Raw genomic sequence first — 26,030 nt, forward strand, 5'->3', positions numbered from 1 at the left:
TAACATGTAGATGTGCTGGAATTGGGTGTGTTTCGGTTCAGTAAAAAAAAAAATAAAAAGGCGACCCACCAACTCTGAGAGATCATAGCAGGTAAGCTAATCAAGCAGCGCTGTGTTAGATTAGCTAATAACAGCGGTAGCTAATCTGCCACAGGATTCACTTATTACATATCAAGTTTAAAAACATAACATAATATTACTATAAACATAATACTGTAGCGGACTGAATGCTCTAGTCTTTGCGTGGGGAGTGTTTTTTGGTGTTGAACCGTCGCGTTGCTGTCAGTTGATATGGCAACGAGTCAGCGTGTGGCGTAGCCGACACACAGAGCAAGAAAAAAGAAGAAATATGAGTTTGAGTTGTTCTTCAACGTATTTTTTGTGTTATTTTTCCCTTTGCTGTGGTGCACTGCACTGAATTAATATTACTTATATCTCCAGGTGTCATTTAACAGAATAACAGTTTTGTTGCCCTCCAGCGTTGTGCGCATGCCGGAAATTTCCTGATGTAAACAATGACAAGCAAGCGCTCTTGATCCATGGACAGCAGGGGATGTGCAGATCTCTCTGGAGGCATGGAAACTGTGATCTCAAGGAAAAACCAATGGATGGATAATTTCCTTGCTGTAAGTTCCAAAATGTACACACATCTTCTCGTTCTTAGCTGAAACTGAAGAACCTAATTTTTGCCTGACAGAGTTACAAACTTCCTTTAGCAGAACAGTCTCTGTAAGGGTCAAGGTTAAGAACACTATTTTAAAAGTGCTTGGTATTGTTTCCATAATCGCAAGAACATTTTAAATGCTCAAGAGCTTTTGTTCTGAACTGTATTCTAGCAGATAACATCAAGTTGAGTTCAATGCATCACATTTTCACACTGCCACTGCAGTGAACAGAAGACTTTGTCTCTAAATTACAGACATCTAACTGACTTCCAGACAGCACTTTAAAAAAAAAAAAAAAAAAAAAGCTGCGAGCTGTGGAAGGACTGCGCTACAGCAGCCAGAGCAAAAAGTGGATTTACACCATGACCTGGAGATATGCAGATGGAAGCTTGAGCATGAGATAAACTGGGAGGATTAAAATACTGGACTTTTCCACCATTTTTTTTTTATTATTATTATTGTGACAGGAAACGCCTGCAGCTTCTCTGCAGCTCAGCAGTGATTGGGAAGCCCCAGTCAATATGAAACAAGTGTTGTAAAAATTAATCTTCACTCACGAGGGAAATCGTATGACAGCTGGAAAAAAAAAAGCAGGAAAGACTGGAGCTGATCCGGTCCAATGATGACGGTACTTGGAAAAAACACACCCATCTTACAGAAAAGAACATGTTCGAAGACATTTAGACAACAAAAAGTTTCACTTTATTTCAGTTTAATGGACAGACCTTTACAGACATACACAGTAACTGGTGAAAGAATCGAATTCTTTATTCTTGCACGATTCAAATCAGGATATAGAATGATATCCACGAGAGAAGAGCAAAGTAAATTTATTCATTCTTTTTTACTAATCCCTAATCCCACTATCTATTCACCTACTTAAAATAAATATATAAAGAGTGCAATAAAACTCTCACAGAGAGGTTCAGAGAAAATGTTTCTTTTATACAGCATCAAAATTTTATATACGTCTGATATGAATTTATTTCAGGCCTCACACATAATTTTAGTGACAAAACTTTTGTCACGTAATTAAGAACGTAAATGGTTGACAGCCTGTTTGAGCATTTTATTCCGTTATAGGTCAAACTATGAGCATTTTCTTCTTTTCTTCAGCTCAATGTAAGTAGCTGAATGCAGGGACATTTACTTCTATGCAGATGATACGATTATTTATTTATGAGACTCAGTCTCAAAAAGAATTGGTAAACTCTCTTTAATATTCATCTAACCTTTTTTAAAGGTTTTTAACAAATTAATCAGGTGATCCTTACAGTTCAAAAGACTAAATATATGTTTTCCACACACTTTCAAAGTGCAAACCCAGTTACTATGTAAGATGTGTCTCACCGGGGGAGGGTTACATTTCCTGGCTTGATAATCCCCTTTAATTCCCATTTATTCCTCACATGTTTTTATGTAAACAAATTTGATTGCAAGAAGAGTCAATAGATGGGATTTTTGTATTTGTATTTTTTTTTAATGAATGATTTTGGTTATTGGAATCATTTTAGAGGTGAATAGATAGACTGGTAGGCTGCAGATACATTCCACATTGGCATTAATAAAGTTGAAAATCCTATAAAAACTAAACCAAAGCTGGATTTTTATTATTTTTATTTTAAAAATCTTATTTTAACCCCCAAAAATGGTTAGTCCAGAGAAAATTATTTTCTTCAGTTGACATCAAAGTTGAAGAAAAATGCTGGATTTTTCTTAAAAATGTTGGATTCTGTATAAAGTACTGTTCTGTATTTCGGTTGCAAAAGCAAGGATTCAGCCAATCAATTCTGTTCAAACTTAATTCCAGTGTAAATAACTACCATTCTTTGAAAATAGTGTTTTTCATTGTTATACTTAACCCAAATTACCTTTCCAGCACAAATTCAACTTAGATTCATCACCCTCACTTAACTTTTTAAACAATAAAAAAAAAACCCCAGCTGGAACAAAACAGTATCACCGTTTTAATTTATCTTTTTAAAATATTTATTCATGTTTATTTCTTTTCAGTGCTTTGTCAGTGCTTTTATTTTCCATTTGTCTGTCAGGAGAGATACTGTATCTCATTGAACAATAAGGCACATTCCTGGTTAAATAAAGTAAAGCAGTGTACACAAACACATCACGTTTGACCTTCTACCTACCAGAGCCTCTTTTCAGCAAAGCTCTGGTTTCAGTTCTGATGCTGAAAACCGAGGAATCAAAACTGCTGTGTTTTTGTTCTTCCTCTCTCATATTTAAAGAATTGGGCTGTAAAAACCCCCATTTTGGGGCTCTAGTGAGAACCAGCTGTTAAATCAGTCGTTCATCTTCGTTGGATGTTGTTTCGGCTCGGTCGCTACCGATAATTATTTCTTCTTGATTGTACCAGAGATTAGTTCTCATTGATATTTTAATTATTTTTAGGTGAAGTGAATTTCCAATCCCGAGGAATAAATAGAAATCTCATGATTTTTACTATTGATATGTAATGGAGCTCGCCGAGTTGAACAAGTATTCATCCTTCAGGCTTGTTTTAACAGATTGCAAGACAATAATACTGCCACTGCAGTAAAACATTTCCTTCCTGATTCTGTTCATAATTGTTATTTTCATGCATCCTTAATTCAGTTGAATAAATCAAGTGTTCCTAAAAAAAAAAAATGCACCACTAATGAGGAGACGAATATAACCGGCTAGATATGATAAGGAGTTGATGAACCCTGTTTCCTGCTTTCTTGAAACAAACACTCCGACGTTCTCACAGTTAATTAACTTCAGCAACAACGGAGCGTTTCATGAGTCTCATCTCTCCGAGTGTGCAGTCTCTCTGTGTTTCTTGTTTTTCTTGTCTGCTTGCTGACTCTCAGCTGAGTTCCTCATACATGCGCGGCCTCTCGTTTCTTTTGCGTCCTGCGCCTACACAGCAGAACAACCAGCAGAATCAGCAGCAGGAGGCCCAGCGCCCCGCCGATGAGGCCTGCTGCCAGGGGCAGGCTGTTGCTAGCCGGGGTGTACTCCTTACAGGACGGGCCGCTTTCCCCCACGTCGTTTACAGCCACCACGCAGACCTCCGCTTTGTGGTCTATCTGCTTCAACGTTGTGATCCTTTGGTCCTTCTTCACTATCTGCTTCTCCCCACCTTTAACCGTCACAACATAAGATGTGATGTAAGAATATGGCGCACACCAGTGAACCACAACTGCCGAGCCGTTCCAGGTCACTGATCTCAGAGAGGGATCGTCTGGTTGAACTGTCGTCAAGGAAAAACCTGGACACGAGCAGCCATGAGAGGCAGCGAGGTCCTCGCAGGGGGTCTGGTTCTCTCTGCAGGAGTGGTAGTCGCACCGTGGGAGGGTTCCAGTACTTGTAGTCATAGTAGGAGTGGATATCTCATCCAATATGTCGTAGTCTTCTGTGGGAATGACGGGATTTCTGGGAGGCTCTCCGGTGCCTGCAGAGGACAGCGGAGAGAAACCCCTGATGGAAAGCAGGCACGCGATCACGAGGGGAAACGGACGTTTCGTCATGGCGGGCGATGAGCTGGAAATAATAAAAAAGCAGAACTCCATGAGCAGAGTAGGCTAGTAATGTGTTATGCGTAGTACTTTGAGGAGTACTGTTACTACACTGTACTTTTTAATTTTACTTAAGAAACTACCCACTGTGAGTCACGTCACTGAATCACTAACAAGCTTGTTTTAACCAAAAATCACCACATAAACACCCACACACACACACACACCTGCAGTTTTTGCTGACGTTTCATCAGCGTCATTTTGAAAGAAATTGATTTGGATAAATGTTCCTCTTGCCTCATTTTGTAATTATGTTACTTGTATGAATTCTTATATTTTTGGTCTTTAAAATACCCAAAATGTCCACATAACTTTATATTTTGGTCCATCTGATGTCATTTTTAAATATTAAATAATTGATCAGTTACTCAGTACTTGAGTAGGCTTTTTACTAAGTATTCTTTTACTCTAGTTCAGTAAAAAACATTTTGCAGATGGCTACTTTTAAATTTTACTTGAGTAAAATATGTTGAATAAGTGTTGCTGTTACTTGAGTACAATTTGGGTATGAGTGGGGCCACATAAGCTGCTTTTTGTATATGAAACCAACTTTATCAGCTACTTTGGGTTTACAGCTATGTATGGAGTGTCGTGTAAACAGACCAGCAGAAACTTCAACATATTACAGACAAGAAGAAACTCTGAAAAGTCCCCTTTTTGCTAACTCTCCTAAATAAAATCACATTTACATTGTGTTGTAATATAGTTAATTAATATCGGAGAAATGGGAAAGTGTATGGCACAACTACAAACCAAGCCATGAATGTCCACCATAACAGGAGAGCATTTATCAGGTTGCCATAGTAACCTCTGAGCTTTACCTATTTTGAACAAAAATAATTGGCACATATCAGTTTCTACATGAGCAAAGGTGGTAGAGACATGCACCAGAATACTTGCAGCTATAACTATGCCACACTTTTCAGACTTTTGTCTCGATAAAAGTTAGCAAAAACGAACTTCTTCAAAATTTCAATTTTGCACTGTTTTATGTTTATCACCTAAAATCATGGATCACAACAACAAAAAAAACTTGTCAGTTGTGGATAACAGTGACACAATGTTATTAAAATCCTGATTAAATACATCGAGGTTTTGTCGTTGAAATGTAGCAGAATGTGAATAAGTGAAACGGGTATCAATGCCGTACTTTCTGTAACTTGGGTTTTGTTTATCTTGAATGAAAGAGCCTGACAGAAAACAAACTGTCCTCTTACCGTTCACCGATTCATCATATTTTCTAAATTATATGACATTCAACTGAACAACTGTAACAAATTAAACTAGTAATTTAACGCAGGCTCATATTATTCAACCAAATCCCAGCTGGGAGCACAAAGCTATTTCACAAAGTAAAACCACACTGCTTTGGCAAAAACACGTAGCAAAATGAAGACATTTAATTAGCAAACTTCGTCACACGTTCCCTTGGTGATTTATAGAGTTGTTTACAGAACGCTTTGGAAAAAAAGTCCTCATTTGTAAAGACTTGGAGGTACTTCAGACTAAATCAGCATTCCAGGCGGCATTGCACAACTGGCCCCAGAAGCCTGCACGCCCAGGCAGAGAGCACAGTCTGGTCAGCTGGATCTGATTACAGGAAAAAGTTTACACAAAGCGCGTACCTAAAATGTGATCTCAGATGGGCTTTAGTGGAGGAATTATGTCCCAGGTTGCTCTGTGCGTCCTCTGGTTTAACTCCTGTGAATACCAGCTCGCTGCCTGTTTTTGTTGCAGATAAAAGCCCATTCGCTCATCCATGCAAACCAGAAGACGACATGAACGTACCTGTTGCTTCAGATTGCAGCGTTGATCAGAATGCGAGTTGAGCTTCTCTGTGTGCTGCGCCTCACTTGCTGCCTCTCCTCCTCTCACTGCCCTCTTTATGTTTCCCTCCTGCCCAACAATCACCTCCTTCTTTCTGCCTGCCTCCCCCCCTTTGCACCCTGTCATTCCCGATCCTGCGACTGCAGCTCCGCCTCCCTCCCTGCCTGCTAAACACATTTGCTTTGTCACTGAGTGACGTGCATGCTTGGTAGTGATTTAACCACAAACTGATGTTAGTCAGATCATCCGCTATTGCAGCCAGGTTAGGTGACCCACAGAAGATCTGCTTGCATTCTTTAACCGTCTGCACATTAATCAGAGCGTGCCTACCTTCTCCTTTTTTGGAGCGGATGATTGAATGGATTCTGAGGAATCCCCACAGCAGGGCCTTGATTCATTGAGGCAAGTAGGGCAGAGGTTTTCCACCTGACTTGGCCTAAATGAAAAGAATGACCTGCAAAGTTGAATAAAAGATCAATGTAACAGTATTTTATTAAATCAGCCTTTATAAAAGACGCATAATTCATGTATTAAAAGAAGTCTTTTGCTACAGGTGGATAATCTGTGACCTTCTTATAGTGTTCGGGTAAATAAGGGGTGTCAAACTCATTTTCATTTTGGGCCACATCCAGATCATGAATGCTCTTAAAGGGCCGGTTGTGCCAGGATGTATTTAATAAAACCTGTTCACAAACTGTTAAAATATCACTGAATCCTTAAGATTAAATAATATTATTGAAGATCTTTCATATTTAGAAAATATGATGAATCAGTGAACGGTAAGAGAACAGTTTGCTCTCTGTCAGGCTCTTTCATTCAAGATAAACGAAACCTAAGGTTACAGAAAGCGCAGCGTTGATCCCTCCAGGATTTCCTGATTCTTTTTGCAATTTTTTTCAATAAAAATCAAAGTGTTTGTGGTACTGATTTGGAAATATTTGCGGTACTTGAGCTTATTTATGACGGTGAATGCGAGTTTTATTACTCGCTGTATAGATAGTGGACTGTAATCTGACATCAATTAAAGCTGAGGCAGCTGTTAATTACAAGCACAAAAGTTTTTTGACAGTTTTTGAGAACAAATCCGCAATAAACTCCCAACAAAAAAGTGCGAAGATTTGTTGATTTTGCGTGAATTTCCACGATAGTTCTCATGAAACTGGAGGGACTGATTGATATAATTCGGCAGTGAACAGATAAAAAAGTATTTGATTGATAACATCATATTTAAACACACATAGTGTTTAGCCTAGAATCTAGAGGGCCACATTAAAAGCTGTGGCGGGCCGGATTTGGCCCTCGGGCCTCGAGTTTGACAACAGCTCAACCAGACGGTTCTTGGAAAGCCTCCTTTATCCCCATTTCAGCTGTTTCTTTGTTCTGACTCATTATGAGCAGCATAAATCTGATTTACATGAATGGCTTCTTCTGTTGTCTTTCCTATTTTGTAACCCAGAGATGCAATCTGTGCCACATCATAGTTATTTCACAAGCAAACAGGAAGTCATAGATAGATAAATTCAATTTCCTTAACACTCAAGAATCAACATGAAAAAGTAAAAAGTGCTTTAAAAAGCTGTTAGTTCCTGTTAAATTTCATGTTACAACCACAAACCTGGGTGTTTTTGGGATTTATACCAGCATGGTGATCAGTAGCTTAATTTTGTTTTAGCTCCTGTTAATCTCATATTTACCAACTCTGGTCTGCTTGTGTCCCTGTACACAGAAAGCAGTCACACTCCATGATACCGCCACCACCGTGCTCCGTCACTGTGACGACGTACTCAGACTCAGTTTTGCATCCAACCAAGGTTTGTTTCCTACATGACTGTGGGAAACTACAAATAAAATCTCTTGTGGATTTATTTTATGAAGGCCAGAAAAGTGTCTAATGTCTAATAGTTGTTCTGGTGACAGATTCTCCCACCCGAGTTGCCAGGTCCTTTGAACTGCTTCTCTTATAAAAGCTGTTCAGACTCTTCTTTATCTCCGGTCTGATTTCCACTGATAAAACCTCAGAGGTCTTCGCAGCTATTGTTACACTTAGACTAAATTACAAACAAATGGAGTTTTTCTACAAATTAGACACAAAATACTGAGTTTTGTTATTGACCAAATACTTACTTTCCACCTTAATTTACAAATAAATTCTCTAAGAATCCTACGTGAGTCCCTGTATTTTTTTTTCTTCTCATTTTTCTTGTTTTTTAGAACCTGTTTGAAATAAAAGTAATACTGTCTCTTACAGCTAAAGTGTACCATAAAAATGACGTACCCCTCTCATCTGTCTACGTAGGAGAACTTGCACAATCAGTGTCTTGACTAAATACATTGTTTTGCCCCGTTGTATTATTTTAAAAAAATCTAAACTTTATTTTATTTCTACTTCACAATTATGCACCTGTTTCTGTTTGGTGCAATACGCAACATTCCGGACAAATTATTTTGCGGTTTGTGGTTGTAAAATGACAAAACGGCAAGAAGTTTGAGGACTGTGCATAATTTCGCAAGACAATTGAATATTCCAGGAAGCCAGGAAGTCATAGATTACAAATTAAAATGTTTAGACACTCTGATCAGCTTAAGATGAAAGAATGCTCCAGGGTTGTTGTAAATAACCTGAACCATGCATTCAGACACTTAATCCCACCAGGCGAACTGAAGCACAATTCCTAGGAGAGTAATCACGGATATATTTAACTTTTCCTGAGAAGACGAAGCGGAACAAGATGTGCTCCTGATATAGAGTAAAGGTTAATCTATATCGGAAAGAAATGGCTATGGGATGTTTATTATTGTTATTATTATTATTTGAAAGATGAATGTATGAATCGACTTAAAGTGTCACTTTTTTTCTTTTCACTCTTCAAAAACCAACTTACTTGAATATGTTTTCCCTTATTTACATTGTGGCCATGTTTATTAGCTTTTCCTCCATCAGTTCCTTGAACAGGAACTCATGGTCCTGTTCAAGGTGAGCAGAAAGAGAGAGGAGAGTGTGGGTGTGTAAGTGCGGACAGGAAGGATGCGTTTACATCCAGGACATGTGTGGGTATGTGTTTGTTGTGCAATATGGATTGTGTTTACCCAGTGATTGTACCTGAGTTTAATACGTTGGCTGCATATGCGGTCCTTAAATCACTCAGCTTATGCTCGCAGCAGCTTTTAATGGAGTGAGTCAGATGTGGGTTTGTGAAAACCATTCCTTCGAAGATACGTCTATAAAATCCACCCGGAACAAATGTTTATAACCTTGAGGAAAACAATATAGCGCAAATGGGAGTGCTGGCAATTTAAAGAAAGTGGAAATAGGATCAGAGTTGTGGAGGGTATTTCTTTGGAAGTGACACAAATTACTGTATATTTGAGGGACGTGTTGTTGCGCAACGTGTTGCTTCTGTTCACCGCAAACCAGCTACATCAGTTTTTCCCCGCTGAACATCTGGCCGTCTGGGATCGGGAGGCTGCTTATTCCATCAGGAATGACTCCATCAGGAATACTTTATTTTAAGTTCTGAAATGGATGCAGTCCAAAATAGGAACTATGAGGCCCAATCATGGAAAAAGTCAGGAGAAATTATGCGTTTGACGTTAACCCTGCCAAGTTATGCCTTTAAATCTGTGATCAGCGTTTGCCTCACATGGTCTAATAAAATCCTTTTGGTGCTTTTATTTATTGGCCAAATGGGAAAAGGCGATTGTTATGAATCGCCCCCCTCGGCAAAAGCTACAAATAAGTAATGTTTTTATGAGATGCAGCCTTCTTCCAGCTAAATACAAAGAATCAAGGCCCTGATTCTTGATAATGATGTAATAAGCTCACTAATGCCCACCACTTAATGGACATTATGTTCTACTGCTTTGCTTCATAACAAGACATTGTTTGAAATAAAGCAATGACCGAAGGCATGAAATTAAAATACAAGAGAAGATCAGTGCTTCTCGCTTCCACAGAGCCAATAGTAATGTGAAATATGACAACAACAGCAAGATTTCCTAACACTGATTATGAAACGCTCAAAAGAACCTCAACAAAAAGCTTTGCAAAAACGTTGCATCATCTCTAAATATACAACAGTGCCATGGAAAAGTATTTTGTGAAGTGCCTGATTTTGCCTTCTGAACTGCTGCAACCTGTCATTGCAAAGACACGACAGCATGTTGAAAACGAGTCTAGTGCCCTGCTGTCATTGCAGATTAATTGGCCGTAAATCCATGATGCATATCTCCGATTTTACCACATGCCAAAGATGTTCTGCTGGATTGACATCTGGCAGCTGTGGAGGCCATTGAAGTGCAGTGAACTCATGGTCCTGTTCAAGAAACCAGCTTGAGCTTGTATTATTCTTCTGAAAGGAATGGACAGGGTCAGCAGAAATCTTGAGGCAGGCGGCAGAGTTTCATGCTCAGTTGGTCACCCACACCATTACGCCACCATTGATTCAAGCAGGATGAATCCAACCATTCCTGTTTTTATGCCAAATTCAGATTCTACCAGCTGAAACTGACACATCAGACCAGGTGATGTTTCCCAGTTCTGTGCGACTTACAGCCTCGGTTTCCTGTTGTCAGCTGACAGGAGTGACGCTTCCGCTGTCCGTTTTGTTCCCTGAGATGGTAGTCTGCATACCTTTTATTACAAGTCACCATTTGAGCTGAGTTGCCATCGTCTATCTGTTCTCCTTTTACGTCTGAAAGATATTTTGTTCACACAGCTGCTGCGCTCTGGTTTGTTTTCTCTTCTTTTGGAACATTTTCTCTAATATGGCTGAACGTCTCTACAGTTTCTGGAATACTGAAAGCAGCCCATGCAGCATCAGTAACCGTGCATTCAGACACTTAATCCCATATAGAGAATTAGTGAAGACATGTAGCTACAAAAAATGAAAAAACAACAAAAATCATTTTTGAGAACGCAATTTCTTTAAATAAATCAATAGATAGATTAAAAAATAAATAAACGAAGATTTCACGTTGTGTTGCACCAAGATTTTTATTGGGCTTTCCATATTTATTCTGGGTTAAAATGATAAAAACACATCAGAGTTTTTAATGTTTTTATGTTGTCTTGTCATTTATGTAAGAAACTTTATGGTTGGGGGTAAAAAAAAACATTCGTAATGTAGTTTTTTAGATGAAACAAGGGCATTGCTGTGAGTTTAATTGCAGCGGAGGCTTTTATTATAAAGACTGTATTTGAGTGGAGGTCTAGGACGCCACCTACAGGACAGTGTAGACATAACAACTCATTTTGACTTCGCTTTTTCATTGTTGTACTATATATGTCCTATAGTGCGCAGAGCCCTGTAGGAAAATATTGCTGTACACCATATATTTATAAGCTAAAAGTACTGCTACGCACATATGAAGAGAGCATTTTTTTAGTTACTAATGTTTCATATAATTAATTAAAAGGTTATTTTGGCTGAAAAGCTATTTAGGAAGTTTATTCCTAAATTAGGGAGTTATTCCTATACAGGTGAGTGTTTGTGTGTGGGTAAAAAGAGGAGTTCGCCCATCGTACCATTTATGTAAAGTCACCACTAATGTTTTCTCCTGACCTCAAGCGGTAGCTGCGCCTTTAAGTCTTCACTCAGGGAAGCAAAAACACAAGCTCAACCTTTTGTTTCGTCATAAAGACGCGACAGGCCTCTGAGTGCAAATCTGAAATGGGTGAGTCGTCGTGGAGGGCCGCAGTATTTAAAGTATCCGAAGAATAAAATATGGGTATTATTGCCGCCTGAAGGGTCTGATTGCCGGGTTTCTGTCGCCTCGCAGCTCCCACCGCCTCCCCGCGTCGTTGTTTGTCTGCAGGCGGATGTTGAGGAGCGGAGTGTCGCATCTTCTGTTTTTTTTTTTCTCTGCAGCGTCTGGCTCACAGCTCGGTAAACAGATGTAACCGGATCAATTCATGCTCTCACACATTTCAGCTACAGGGACCTGCGCAGTTTAAAGCCTTCAAACATCAGAACAGCGGATAAATCGCAGCCAATGACATCCAGGAGGACAGGGTACGCAGCTAGCATGGACACCTCTGCAGCTAGCGCGGGGAGCCGCAAGCAGAGCATCATCAACATCCCCGACAGGATGGAGCCCTGCTACGACCGCAAAGCGGACACCAAGGGCGGGTACGGAGCCTCTCAGGGCGGCGGCGGCGTGACGGTAACTTCGCTGAAATCCCGCCTGGCCCCGACGATCCAGACCGCCATGTCCGCCGCCGTGGACACGCTGCTGGGAGAGGTGGTGGTCGTGCTGAACGAGACCCAGCAGGAGCTGCTGCACAAGGAGCAGGAGAACCAGAGGCTCAAGGTGCGGCTGGAGGTCTCTGAGAGGGAGCTGAAGACCCTGCAGGAGTGTCTGTGCAGCGCCCAGAAGCTCATAGACCAGCTGCAGGTCTCCTACACGGGCCCCCAGCAGATCGGCCAGTCGGTGTTTGGCCCCTCACTCTCTTCCATGGCTTCTCTGACCCCAGGCTTGGACCGAGACCACCAGAACCCCAGGAACGTGAACGGAGCAGGCGTGGATCTGGGCGGCTCCGTGGATGAATCTCTTCATGGCTTCGAGCCGAGAGATGAATACAAAATGTGCCAGCTTTCGATCCAGCCAGACGGCTCCGTGACGAACCACACTCTGGACTCGTTTTCCTCCAGCTCCTCACACATGTGCTCAGACACCAGAGGAGCGGGTAAGTCCACAATCTGTGCCGCATCCATTCATGTTTCATGCTTAAAAAAACAAAACAAATATGGAGGGGAGGGAAGTGCATCATCTAAAATATTAAGTTTGCAGGGCCTGTCACGATAACTCATTTTGCTAAACGATAAATCGTCCCAGAAGTTGAGATAAACGATGATATTGTTGTTTTGAGACCATTTTCAAGCAATATAATGGTAATGACATAATAATAATAATAATAATAATGCGAGAACACATTCTCAAAGCTCAATAAACTTTAATGTTCTGATGAACATTAACACTGGAACTGGAAGACATTTTAAATATCCAAAATAAACAAATAAAACAGCAGAAACAACAAACGCAGTCTTTTTAAACAAAAGTGTCCTTCAAAATAAAGGGCTAGTTGGGACCAAAGCACCAAACTGAAGACTTTTATCATCCAGTTTTTGGTAGAAAGAGAGAAAAGAGAAAAACAAAAAATTATACAGATGGAACTTTTTACGTTTGTTTTAATTTATCACTCAATTAATTGATTAATTGCTCATTGTGACAGGTCTGATAGGGAATGAGAGAAACAATTTTAAGATTATTTATTAGGAACAAATAATCTGTTTGTTTTTTTTCAATGTCATGTCAAATTATTTATATTTTTACGCATTTCAATAGAAAACTCTTTAGTATTAGAGCAGTTAAACCCTTATGTTACAGCCAGCTTTTTGTTTTCACTGTTTTTACTTTATTTTTGATTATAAGAACCAAGTATTTGAGGTTGGAGGGCCTCTGTGTCATTTCCCTAATCATTAGTTCCCTCCACAGATTATCTCTGATTTAAATCTGGACTCTGGTTTGATCACCTAAAGCAGTGGTATTAATTTCAGTCAGAAGAAACATGAGGGTTAAATTTGGAGATTACTTTAAACCTACATTTCCCAAGGGTATGAATAATTTGGATTTAACTATAATATCTGGACATAATGTGGAAGTAGGTATTATGAAAAATAAAATCTCAGTTTTAAGAAGAGGAAGTGAGAAAAACATCATAATCTCATTATTTAAAGAAAATTACAGATTTAAACTGTTATAGCAACACAACAAGCTTGAGTTTTTATATGCAAGCTGCCTTTAAAGCAAAACAGGTTTAAGTTATTTCAGTGTATTTACACAATTAAGCTGTGATATTCAGACAAATTCTGGTTCTTGTCAGATTAGATTAGATGTGAGGATTTATTACAAAGCCTCTGTTCATACCTTTTCTTTCTTCTTTGACCTGAAGATGACCGGCAGCCTCAGGGTCCCAGTGGAGGACCCAGATTTGAGATCAAAGAGGAGCAGGGGCCACCGTCAGGTTCTGGTCAGCCCAACAGGAAGGACAGCCAGGTTGGGGACGGAGACGGCTCGTCCCTGAATGTGGGGGACATTGCTTACGGTCAGGTTGGAGGTGAAGGAGGAACTCCGCGTTCTTTCTCCAACCCGCTACGTCACCAAAGACTCATGCGTGAGTGTGGCGGTGCCTTGCAGCAGCAGGGAAGTCTTGATGGACAGAAACCTTTGTCAAGGACTTTTGGAGCAAGCAGAGGTGACACCGTCTCACCGGGCCGAGCCGAGGAGCCCGCGGGGCCGTCGGCCCCCGACACCTCCGGGGAGCCCTCGGCGGACCGGCCTCACCACTGCTTGGAGTGCGGCAAGACCTTCCGTCTGATCTCCAGCCTGAAGAAGCACATCCGCATCCACACGGGCGAGAAGCCGTACCCGTGCGCGGTGTGCGGCCGCCGCTTCCGTGAGTCCGGGGCGCTCAAAACGCACCTGCGCATTCACACCGGCGAGAAGCCCTACTCGTGCTCCGAATGCGGCAACTGCTTCCGCCACCTGGACGGTCTGCGCAAGCACCGGCGCACGCACACGGGCGAGAAGCCCTACGTGTGCGCCATCTGCGGGAAGCGCCTGAGTCGCCTGCAGCACCTCAAACACCACCAGCTCATCCACACCGGGGAGAGGCCCTGCTGCTGCCCCTTCTGCAACCGCACCTTCAAGGAGCCCGCGGCGCTGCGCAAGCACGTGCGGACGCACCGCGACGAGGGCGGCCACATGGGCATCGGCCCCAGCGAGGAGACGGACCCGGACGCCATGGACGACATCAACAACCTCCATCCCGCAGCTCCCTCTCCTCAGATGCGGTTCGGGGAGTGGGGGACGGAGGAGGAGGACGGCTCGGTGGCAGACTGTGTTTAGGGAAGAGCGGGGAAGTGGTGACTTTAGAAATACAAATGAAGCACGGCAGACAACACCAACGCATTTCTGTTCCAGACTACCACTTTAACAAACTAAAATTTCATTTTTATGTATTTTATTTTAAAAGGTCAACTTTTCCAAAGCCTTCTGTTTGAGTAGTTGAAGCAAAGTTGTTGTTTCTACACACAAATACTCTAAAAATGTTCCTGTTAGCAGAAATGGAACCACCAGATGGGTTCACGGAGGAGACGAAACACCATTAATCAACTTTAGATGTCACCTTTAAAAGTAATCAGCTTTTACAAAACTGCATGTCTTCAACAAAATCAAATTTAGAAATGTTGGAACTGACGTGAATTAACTTCGAGATTCACTTGAAGGTCAAAAGAGAACTAGAGGTCGACTGTGTCATATTTTACCCACATATTTATATTGGTTTTAAGGAAATGATGGAGTTTCAAATATGCTTATAGGTCAAATGTTTGCTTACTCTTATCATGGGCATGACATTAATTATTATTTTTTTGCCTCTTTATCTATTCTCAAAATATTAAAAGGAATCTTTTTCCCACTGAAACATCCCACCATTTATTGATTTAATTATAATCAGGAGGTAGAACTCATTATTAGTACTGGATAATAAATCAATAACAATATATGTTACAATAGGCATGTGATCAAAATCCATAGATAAGTCTGCTAGATGTTAAATAATTTCACTGCACTGCATTCTGGGGGATGTAGGCAGAGGAAAGGCTTCTCCACCTCTCATGAATATTTGTGGGATCAACAACTCACTCGCTCACTCTTTGGTTACCTAGCAACTCACTCATTCTTTGGTTGCCAAGCAACGGACAGCAGCAGTTTCAAGTTTTGTGCCTCTAGAGCTGCTTAAAAATACCCCAAAAAAACAACAACGAAAAAAACCAGAGTGATGGGAGAACATGAGTACAACAGCTTGAGTGGAAATTATGGATAAAACAGGAAAGGATTTATCACTAGCTTCACTTTTTCAGTGCTGACAGAAAAACTGCTGCTCATCATGATGCAGTCGTTTGTTCTGGTGTTTTAATGTCTGAAACAATCTCATCCTTGACTCCTCCACACATTTGTGTAACGGTGTACAGATATTTGTCTCATTTTACCATTAAAACTGTTTCTCCAGGAACTGTTCCAGCAGTTTCCAGGTCATGGCAGCGTGGTGCTTCTGGAACATCCCATTCAATCGGCGATGGTTAAAACTCGGACATAATTTGGCGTTTCAGCAGGTCGAGGACTCTAAACGCATCCAGTCTGGGTTTAGATTGAATTTGTGTGTGTGTGTGTGTCTCTGTGAAACATATCTTTCTCCAGTCTGTAGCCATCCACCTGAGAGATTTCTCCACTTTTTGCTTTTGAATCACCGTTTGGGGTTATTGAACATATCTTAGTATTTAAGGAATATAAACTGAGGCAATATGAAAAGGTAAGGATTTACAATCCATATCAGCCTGAAACAACTCATCTGTAACATGGATTTTTAACAACTAATGAATCGAAACAATAGAGAAGAACAGACACCAGCACACGCCCATAACCAGTTTGAACCCATTGTTTTAACCGTCTTTATAGAACCGGCTTTCTGTTCTAGGATTCGTTTCAGTCCTCAGCTGGTTCCTCACCACCTCACACCTGTTCTAAGTGTTTCTGTATATAGATAAAGTGAGCTTCGTTTGGTTTTAACTGGGTCTCTTTTTGTAGATAAACGTTCTCGTGCAACAATGATGTAAAACTGTAACGTGATTTATGATTTTAGGACGTCGACATACGATGTAAATACTTGACCTCTGAGCGTTTTCATAAAGGCTGTTGGGGCACTGAGTTTTGAGCTACACGTTGGTGTTATTTGACATATATACCAATATAATCTCCAACTATATATAACAGTATGGTTACTCTCAAAGTCAGTAAAACATATTAGATGATGTGTATCCAAGACTTCACAGGCTAAAGTTGTCTTTGCCCCAGATAATCAATTTTATTTGACCCTCCAGAATGACCTTTGCATGTAGGTTTAAGAATGACATTGCTCTTAAAACGTCAGTGCTACATATGAAATGAGTGAAGTTTTATATGCTTTTGTGAACAACAATAAATAAAATCACTTTCAGCCTTTTTAGGTTCTGTAAATATGATTATATTAAAGGACTGTGTTTCTACTTATTGTCCTACTGTGCTCTTTTGTTTGTTTCTCAAAATGTTTAAGTATCGATCAGTTTAGACAAAAAGAGTGTATCCAAACCTGGAGGCCTAATAATGTGTCTCTTTTCTCAATAAGATGCCTACATTTTATTTTCCCCCATGTCTTCATCTTTCCAAAGGACAAAAATCGAACAGTAATCATTAAATCATATATTTTTTTTCTCTAATCTCACCATAAGTCTTCTCTTCAAAAGTTTACAAATGTATCTTTTTCTCTTTTAAATTCACCACTGCGAACTGCAACTCTGGTGTTTCAGTTTGCTCTAGATGGTTCCTGGGTTTTTTCTTGATCATCCTAACCAGTTTCCTTTCTTAGAAAACTTGAATCAGAAGGTTGGAACCAACTGGATATTCTTTCAAGAATGTGATCCTGAGTGTCATGGCCAACTTCAGGCATTTAACAACAAAAAAAAACTACAAGTGTATGATTGTGCTTTTAAAATGACTTGTTTTAGATTGTGCAATCATTCTAACTTGCGTTTATTAGCCTCTAACCAGTAGGAGTGTAAGTAAGTGAATCTGATTCAATTCATGGCCTGTTAAATTGAAGTTGTTTTTCTTGAAGGAACAAGTTTCTCCTTGTGGTGGAGCCAAATGACCATTAGATTCCTGCAAGTTTACGATTTAGAAGACGGTGAACTCTCAACATTAGAAATTAGAATGCAGGCTAATGTCTGTCACAAAGACAAACTGAGAGGCCACTAAGTACAAGAAAATAACATTAGATTTAAGTATAGAGTATTCTTTATTAATTGTCTGTCTTAATAGTACAGATTTTATACACAGTAAATTAACATTTGAACAATTGCCATTGTCATTAATCACAACAATGAAACAAAAAAATTTATTGTAAATGCAGTTATTTAAAAGTGCAAGAAATAAATAATCTTTATTACAAAAATTAGGACCAGTCCATAAAATGCATTTTAAAACTATGTATTTTCCAGACACACGGTGCCATTTTATAATGCAATCAATTAACTGTGTTACCTTCAGTTGTTATAAAAATGCTACATATGTCAAGCATAACATGAACCAAATTTGACTTTGATGCCTTAAAATTGGGCGTCTGTCTCTTTAAGAAGCTCTTATTCCTGATATTAGAACAAACTTAGAATTCATACTCTTTATTTACACCAATATTATGCTATTTAGACTATTCTAGATTATTAGTAATTTTAGAAATTGTGGAGTACTCACTATTTGGACCAATATTATATTTAAAAAAAAAAAAAATCTTCTTTTGCTCTTTCCTTTGGTTTATTTTTGCTTGTCTCCTTTTAATTCATGTAAAGCACTTTGTATTGCCTTGCTGCTGAACATGAGCAACATAAATAAAATTACCCACATTTTGCTTTCAGCTCATCATTACAATAATGCTTCTAGTTATGCTGCGAACTACAGTTATTAGTAGCGTTTGATTGAGAAGTACTTTGTATAATGAGCTCAGCAGATACACAGTCCCCCCCGCTCCCTCATGTGTTTGCTAATTGCTGCTGCTGTTGCTGCTGCTAGTCTGAAGGAGCCACAGAGGAGGAGTGATCTGATTCAAGGATTCCTCAAACGTGCATCAAAAAGCAAAAGCAACACTTTGGTTAGGTTTATAATAGATATTAACACTAAAACACAAAATAAAGCTCAAAAAAGTAAATTTTATATAATACTTCCACCTCCTTTTGAATTTAAAATATGAGCCACCCTATTAATTCGCCCTTTCCTTCTAGGAAGTTATCTGTTAAATCTCAGAGGATGTTGAAAAAAATCTTGTTTTTTCACTTAAACTAGACATTGACCATGACAAGTTCGTTACTTTTTTTTATTTCAATGCATAAATGCACTACTTTTAGCAACAGGACACGTGTTTGCACATATTCTGTGTTTCAGGTTGCCATGTAAAACCTTCAATACGTCCAAAAGGTTCAGCTGGTGCTTCATCTTCAGTTACCTCAAGCTGCAATACCATCTGGTTTTGCAGAACGACTGTTTGGCTTTTCTGTTTCTCTCATTATCTTGTGGTGCATTTAGTACCCTTTAAGTCTTTGTTTGCAGGGATGGAAATCATTAAATTGTACCAACAAATATTCAGGGATTGGCTCCTGACTGACCCACAATGTGTTTACACTCTGCGTGTTGGTGTGTGTGTGTGTGTCTTGGCAGCCAGTGACGCTGCTACGGCGAGCAACTCGGCAGAGACATGTGAGCGCAGCCTGTGAACTCTCTGCAGACCCATGCAGTCATTTCCTCGGCGACTGAAAGTAAACACTCTCACTTTTTAAAAGCGGAAGTGACTCACTTGTTTTTCTTTTGCGTCCCTTTGTTTGCCCGAGGCGCCTGCACTCCTGAGATTGGTTTTTTCTTAGCTTTCTTATTATCGATCAGCATGCCAGCCTTTTTCCAGCCGAGAAACACAGCCGAGTGTGTCTCTCAGATGAGTTTGGCTCTGATGACAGTACGGTGTCACAATTACAGTGTGTTTCAGTGAGAGTGCATCCCTGCAGGCTTGGCTGTTATTTAGTTGTGCGGACTCATGATGTTGCACTGTAATTTGCAGCAGCTTTGGAAATATCTCAGCTGGCAGCTCTGGCAGAACTGCAGATGCTTGCAAAGAGCAGGTTTCATAATCTCTATGTTATTCATTGATCCTCTTATTAATTTTATGACAAAACAGAGCAGAGTAAAGACACCAGATTTAAGTTAATCGATCGGAAAATGGAAAGCGGATGGCACAAATGCAAACTCGCTAGACATGGCCATCCACCCAGATTGTAGCGTTTGAGGCTTATAGTGACTCTGGAGGAGCTGTAGGGATTTATAAGCTCTGTTGACAGAACACCTGTTAGTAGTGCTCTCCACTGATCTGCTCATTTTGGAAGAATGTCGATAAAAAAAGACACTAAGAATATAATCAGAACTCTGACTTACTGTTTTCTAATAGTGAAGACAGAAGAAAACGCTCTGACCAGACGAGACCATAATGAGTTATGGAGGATAGACGGAGCTCAATTCCTAGAGAAAACCTGTTAGAGACTTAACACTGGTCCAGGACTGGTTCACATCAAAATTATTTAATTGATTGAAATATTCCTTTCACTATTATGCAGCCATTTGGACTTTTGAAGCAAGTCAGGATGGACTGTTTAGGAGAAAATCTGGTCCTACCATCTAGATCAGTGGTGCCTAAAGTCGGTCCTCGAGGGCTGGCACCCTGCATGTTTTAGTTCTCTCCCTGGTGGTAGTAACAACCTTTTCAGCATGTCAGGCCTTCTAATGAGCCATCATTGGATCCAGATGCAATAAACCAGGGAGAGAACTAAAACCTGCAGGATGCTGGCCCTCCAGAACCAACTTTGGGCACCACAGATGTAAATGTCATAGCTGAAATCCATACTCCACTCCAGACAAGCGACAATTTCCCAGACTTTTACTGACAAGCTTCTATGAGCTGTAGCCCATCTAATGTTTTTAGTTGAGACAGGTTACTATCACGATGTTGTACTTCATCTTACCTTTGATGAAGTACAACAAAGGTAAGAGTGAGCCAGGTGCAAAAGTCAGAGCATACCAATATCCCCATAATGCTGGAAATGGGTACCAAACTCCAGTGAGAAGCAAAGATGCTGAGATCATGACTTAGTTGGAAACCCTGGAGACGTTTGAAGATCTACTTGTGAGTAGCTGGAATGCACACAATTATCACAGTGATTCTTGTGATAACTGATTGCAAGACAAAGTACAACAACAGCTACAAGTATCAGTGTCTCCCATTACAGTGAATGCTGGAAACTAAGATCAAGGCAACATGGAGAGCCATACACCAGTGAAGAAATACTCCAACCTGTCCAAACCAGAGGCTCTGCTGGCTGCCAAGAGACTCCTCAGAGCTCTGGCCTGCTGCCTCAAGAGACGCACAGGAGAATCACAGCCAGGACAACAAACCCAATGTTCTCCACTCCAACATCAAGGATGATTTTGAAACAACATGAGAGTTAAGACTGAACAACACAGGGAAAGCAAAACGGGAGAAATCTCCCAGAGCAACTGGATTGTCAAGCACCACGATCTGATCTAACGCACTTATCCGGCTTTAAAAAAAACCTCTCAGCTCCCAATGAACACTAGGCCGCACAGATGAACCAAACTGAGTGGTTGGCCCAAGGTTGAACAAACCTGATCATGACTGACCAATAAAAAAGGTCGATCCCGTCCAACTACTCATCAATAATCTGTGTCTGTACTACAATGAAGCTCCTGTCAGCATATAAAGCAGCAAATATAAGCGGCCGCATGCTTTCAATAGACTTAAGGAGGAAATGGAGAGGTTTCAGTGGTGCTAGTGATGAATAGGCAAGACAAAAACCTGAAATTACCCCAATGTATGATGTAAATCTCAAGTTTCCATTCTTCCTCAGCACAGATTCTCATTTTGAATTTAAACACATATTTAGGTAGTTTCCAGTTTCCAGGTTTGGATAGGCCATATGCCACATTCTTAAATGTCTTAAATGTAACTTTATTTGTCTTTTCTTTTTATGTTTCCCTTTCAAACACTCAGACTTTCTGGTTATCTTTTAAAGTCACAAAATCTTTGTCGATCAGGAAATCTGAAGTTCAGTCATCCCAGAGCATATGAGAGTCTGATGATGCCCAGCAACTAAATGACAGTTTACAATTTCAGATGCACTTTTAATTCATTTAAAATCCAGTAGGGAGCTGGTACAACACGTCCTGTGTTTCTGTGTTGGGCAAAGCCTCCAATGTTTCATGGATCCCAGCTGGGAATCTGCTGTCGCGCTCCTATATTTCCAGACACACAGTATATGAACCTCGACAGAAAGGTGCATCAAGTCATAAATCAGGGGCTGACGACAGTTTTTGTGAGTCAGAGTGACACACACAAATGTGCAGCTGTGATCTGCCGAGCGGGGGTCTGCAAGGGAGGAGGAGGAGAAGGAGGTCCTGGGAGGAAGAGCCAACAAGGAAAGCGCTGCTGCGCCGCCTGGCCTGCCTGCCTGCCTGCAGAGAGCTTTCTCCAGATAGGATTGGCTCCCTCTCTTTCACCTCTCCTCCGTCTCCTCCCTTCTTTCTCTCCCAAACCCTCATACGCACCGTCCTCTCCAACTCTCCGACACAGCACGGCGAAAAGACGGAAGGGAAGACCGAGGAGGAGACGCCGCGGCAAACTTTTTCGGACCAACGGGAAACTTCCGAGGATGGCAAACGTGGCAGTTTTGCAGGCGGACCACCTGGATACGCGAAGGGAGTAACTTTTGTCTCTTTCCTAAGGAAGAAAACCGAAATCAGGACGCGCTTCTTCTTCTTGTTCTCCTTCTGCAGTTTTTTTTTTTTTTTCTGAGTCCACCGTATGAGACGTCAAAGTTCCCCCCCTGGATAACAAAGCCGGATTCCTCTGAGCTGGAGCTGAAGCCAGCGGATTTCATGCCCTCGGGTCTCTGCGCGGGGCAGTGAAAGGATGCCAGGATGCCCTGCTTGATGATCTCCCGTCTGCTCGTCCTCTGGCTGAGCGTCCACAGGCTGGTGTGGTGCTCGGAGCGCGCCTCGGCACGGGAGCGCTTCAAGGTGGTCATCGCGCCCCTCATCTGCAAGCGGATCTGCCTGAAGGGCCAGTGCCAGGATAGGTGCGAGCAGGGCAACAACACCACGCTGATCGCAGAGAACGGCCAGGGCGCCGACACGCTCATCGGACAGGGCTTCAGGGTTGGTGAGTGAGTGGAACAACGCTGCATTATTTCCTGTGGAGGGAGGGGAGATATGAATAGGCCTCCGAGCTGACCTCCGAGTTTTAAAGGTTGCGGTGGCTTCCAGGCAGACCTTGTAAAAAAAATTTAAAAAAAAATACCATGGACAGTGAAAATGCTAATTACAGCCATGGAACTCCATGAAATAGCCTAATTGGGCAGAATGATTTACCCTGGCACTCTGAGTTTAATGGGATTATGGCAAGGCTGCACCCAGAACTGTGACCTAACAAAACAGAGATGTAGTTTATACAGACCTATAACTTCTAAACCAGGTAATCAGTTAGACACACTTGGGGTAAGCTTTATGCATTTTTATTTCTGTAGCAGTGAGTGGGAAAAGTGGAGCGTTTTCAAAATTGTATATGTGCTTTTCTTTTAGGTCTTGTCAGTCGACAGCCACAAACCACAAGGCATTTTATCAGGATTTCACACGACAGACCACCAGAACGTAGTCCAGAACTGTAAGATAGAAGGAAAAAGCTGAGGTGTTTCTTTTTCATCTTGTATTCAGATCAATTGAAATAATATTCAGTTTAATCAATTCCCTTTAGAGGTCATCGAATAAGTAAATAAAACCTACCTGTGTCTAAATGCAGTAAACTGTGAAGGAATCAGAGGAAAAAGGGGGAACACCCCGGAAAGATCAGAGACGAGGTTGTGGAGATGTTTAAAGATGGCTCATGTCACAGCTTTGGAGACCTCACAGGGTTGCTATTCAATAAAAAAAAACTGAGAGTGTGGCTTGATACAAACCTACTAGGACATGTCCGTCCACGTAAACTGAGCGGCTTAGTGAGAAGAGCAATAAACACAGAAATAGACCAGAGATCTACAGCTCAGGTGGGAGAATCTGTTGGCTGAAGAACTATCAGCGAATCCACAAATCTGGCTTTTATGGAGAAGTGGCAAGAAGAAAACCATTGTTGAAAAAAATCTAATCATTAAAAAATTCAGTATGAAGTTTTCTGCATACAGATGAAGCCAGAATCAAACTTCACTCTGAACCCTGCATGTCCACTATGAGACACGGTGGTGGCAGCGTCATGCTGTGGGAGACTTTTCTTCTGCTGGATCAGGGGAGCTTGTTGATGTTGACGAGAAACATCATGAAGCTAAATACAGGACTGCCCTGAAAGAAAAACCGCCAAGAAACACAGAAAACCTTCCAGGTTGACAACAAACCAAAACATACAGCCAGAGCGAAAAACAAAAATATTTACTTGTTGGATTGGTCCAGTCAAAGTACAGACCAACATTCAATTAAAAAACTGTCCCAAGACCTAAAAGAAACATGTTCAGATATTCTCCATCCATTCTAACTGAGGTTGAGATATTTTGCTTTGATGAAAACTGCAGCCTCGACTATCAAACGCTACATATGAGCCAAAAAACTTGCAGGTTTCTGGCCTGAAATATGGTGTAAAATACATAGACTCAGGTGTGCTGAATGCAAATTAACCACTCAGTTTTCAGACTTTATTTTTTTATTTTTTTAATTACCAATAAGTGTCGATACAGCAAACATTACAGACTGACACAAAGCAAAAGGGGGTTTAGATCTACAAAACAATTAGCCGATTAATGGAACAAAAGCAATTAAAATAAAATAACCAAACAAACAAGAAGGTATACATCCAAATGGATACATTCAAAACAAAAACAAAACACAGAACATGTTGTCACAACAAAAATAATGAAATTGTTTAACATATATATTAGGATATACTTTTAAAAAAAAAATCTTGGCAGCAATTTTCTAATTTCAGACCTTCTATAATTTTCCTTCCATCTCCCAATTGTAGAATTGTTTATGACAAAAAGTCTTGATAAACAAAAAAATGAATATGGTCAGAGTTGCAACTGAGACATGTATTAAAGAGGCGGAATCATAGGAAAGCATTCAGTATGCTAAATTACATGAAAATACAAAAAATACAGTACTCCCTTTACCATTTCAATATTATTTGAAACTGTACCTTTGAGTGTACAAAAATGCAAAACAAGTTTTATAATGTTACTGTTTATCAAATTAAGTGACGCAAAAATGTTTCGAAACGACTGCTTTGAAAAATAGGCTTTTAATCTCTATGGGTTTTTACCCAAATAAAGGTTCAATAAAATAAAATGAAAAGAGATTAAATGATTATCAGTGTGTGACCACTGCAGGGGTTTGGTAGCACAGTGCCAAGAGGGAAAGACAACAGCAATGACACTGAATAATTAATTGTTGCTGCCTGTCGACATGGGAGAGGTTATGAGGTCCTTGCCAAACTATTTACATTCTCCAGAGGAAAAACATTGTTTCCACTCAGAAGTGGAAAACATTTAGAAGAGTTGCCAGTCTTCACAGAAATTAACGTCCCAGCAAATTTCATTTCAAAGTCAGACCGTGTAAAAAAAATAAAATAAAAAATTGCAAATGGCTCAACTTTATTGCACGAGTCATGAGAGTAAAATTAGAATGAGGCTGAATGTCTCGCACGCATTTGCATTTGAGGCTAATAGATTTCTGTATTCGCTCAGGTTACGTTTGTCTGCTATGGAAATTAGTTTTAATGATCTGAAACATTTAAACATGACAAAAAAAAAGAAGCATTGACGGAAATAAGCATTGGGGTGTTTCATAGGACGGCGAGCCTCCTTAAAAACAAACATACATTATTGTGATTAAACTAATTCCTTCAATCAACTCAAGTTACTTAACTCAATCTCTTTGACTTAGCAAGAGGCTAAGACGAGCCGCGGTGGGCTTTACCCTGTAAGATATTCCCATGTTGCACTTTAATTAGTGAGGCTCATTACATGGAACATAATGTGCTCTTCAGATCTATATTTTCTCCTTCCCCCAATCTCTGGTTGACATAGGTGAAGCCCTTTATTTTATTTATTTATTTTTTGGTGTATCAGATCAGAGGTGGTGGTGCCTTGGAGTCTACATCGATCTCACACCCAAAGAACCGCATTCAGCCTCCCAATCTCTTGTTCAAAGTAAAACTTCAATCGAGGAAAGAATCCCTGCAGACAGTCAGAAAATAAAATAAACAAGCCCCAAATAAGCTGCATCGCTAGCT

At 40.5% G+C, this 26,030-nt stretch overlaps 3 protein-coding genes across 6 annotated transcripts in view; 2 read left to right on the forward strand and 1 right to left on the reverse strand.

The window, feature by feature from the left end:
* Window positions 1-1,344: 1,344 nt before the first annotated feature.
* LOC103475824 (LRRN4 C-terminal-like protein) lies at window positions 1,345-6,169 on the reverse strand. The gene is made up of 2 exons (XM_008427728.3): window positions 6,014-6,169; window positions 1,345-4,190 (listed from the first exon to the last, which is right to left on the reverse strand). The coding sequence occupies exon 2, from the start codon at window positions 4,175-4,177 to the stop codon at window positions 3,527-3,529; it is 651 nt and encodes a 216-aa protein (XP_008425950.1). The 5' UTR covers window positions 4,178-4,190; window positions 6,014-6,169; the 3' UTR covers window positions 1,345-3,526.
* Window positions 6,170-11,527: 5,358 nt separating this feature from the next.
* On the forward strand, window positions 11,528-17,157 carry LOC103475863 (uncharacterized). The gene is made up of 3 exons (XM_017308685.2): window positions 11,528-11,725; window positions 11,920-12,737; window positions 14,004-17,157. The coding sequence occupies exons 2-3, from the start codon at window positions 12,044-12,046 to the stop codon at window positions 14,957-14,959; spliced, it is 1,650 nt and encodes a 549-aa protein (XP_017164174.2). The 5' UTR covers window positions 11,528-11,725; window positions 11,920-12,043; the 3' UTR covers window positions 14,960-17,157.
* A 5,037-nt stretch (window positions 17,158-22,194) lies between these two features.
* The window catches only part of ltbp3 (latent transforming growth factor beta binding protein 3), a 44,725-nt gene continuing 40,889 nt past the window's right edge, over window positions 22,195-26,030 (forward strand). For 2 of the 4 annotated variants that reach the window (XM_008427723.2, XM_008427725.2), the window contains exon 1: window positions 22,196-22,919. In XM_008427723.2, the coding sequence (XP_008425945.2) occupies window positions 22,679-22,919 (241 nt within the window). In that variant the 5' untranslated portion in view covers window positions 22,196-22,678. Of the gene's footprint in view, window positions 22,920-26,030 lie in introns of all 4 variants that reach the window. The other 2 variants (XM_008427726.2, XM_008427724.2) reach the window with 2 other exon arrangements.

Source organism: Poecilia reticulata, chromosome 14 (genome assembly GCF_904066995.2).
Source record: "Poecilia reticulata chromosome 14, P_reticulata-male-v2, whole genome shotgun sequence".
NCBI lineage: Eukaryota > Metazoa > Chordata > Actinopteri > Cyprinodontiformes > Poeciliidae > Poecilia > Poecilia reticulata.

Coding starts and splice junctions, on each gene's coding strand:
- LOC103475824 (XM_008427728.3), bottom strand. CDS start 4,177: ATGACGAAACGTCCGTTTCCCCTCGTGATCGCGTGCCTGCTTTCCATC.
- LOC103475863 (XM_017308685.2), top strand. CDS start 12,044: ATGACATCCAGGAGGACAGGGTACGCAGCTAGCATGGACACCTCTGCA. Junction 12,738..14,003: donor CTCAGACACCAGAGGAGCGG/GTAAGTCCACAA, acceptor TTTGACCTGAAG/ATGACCGGCAGCCTCAGGGT.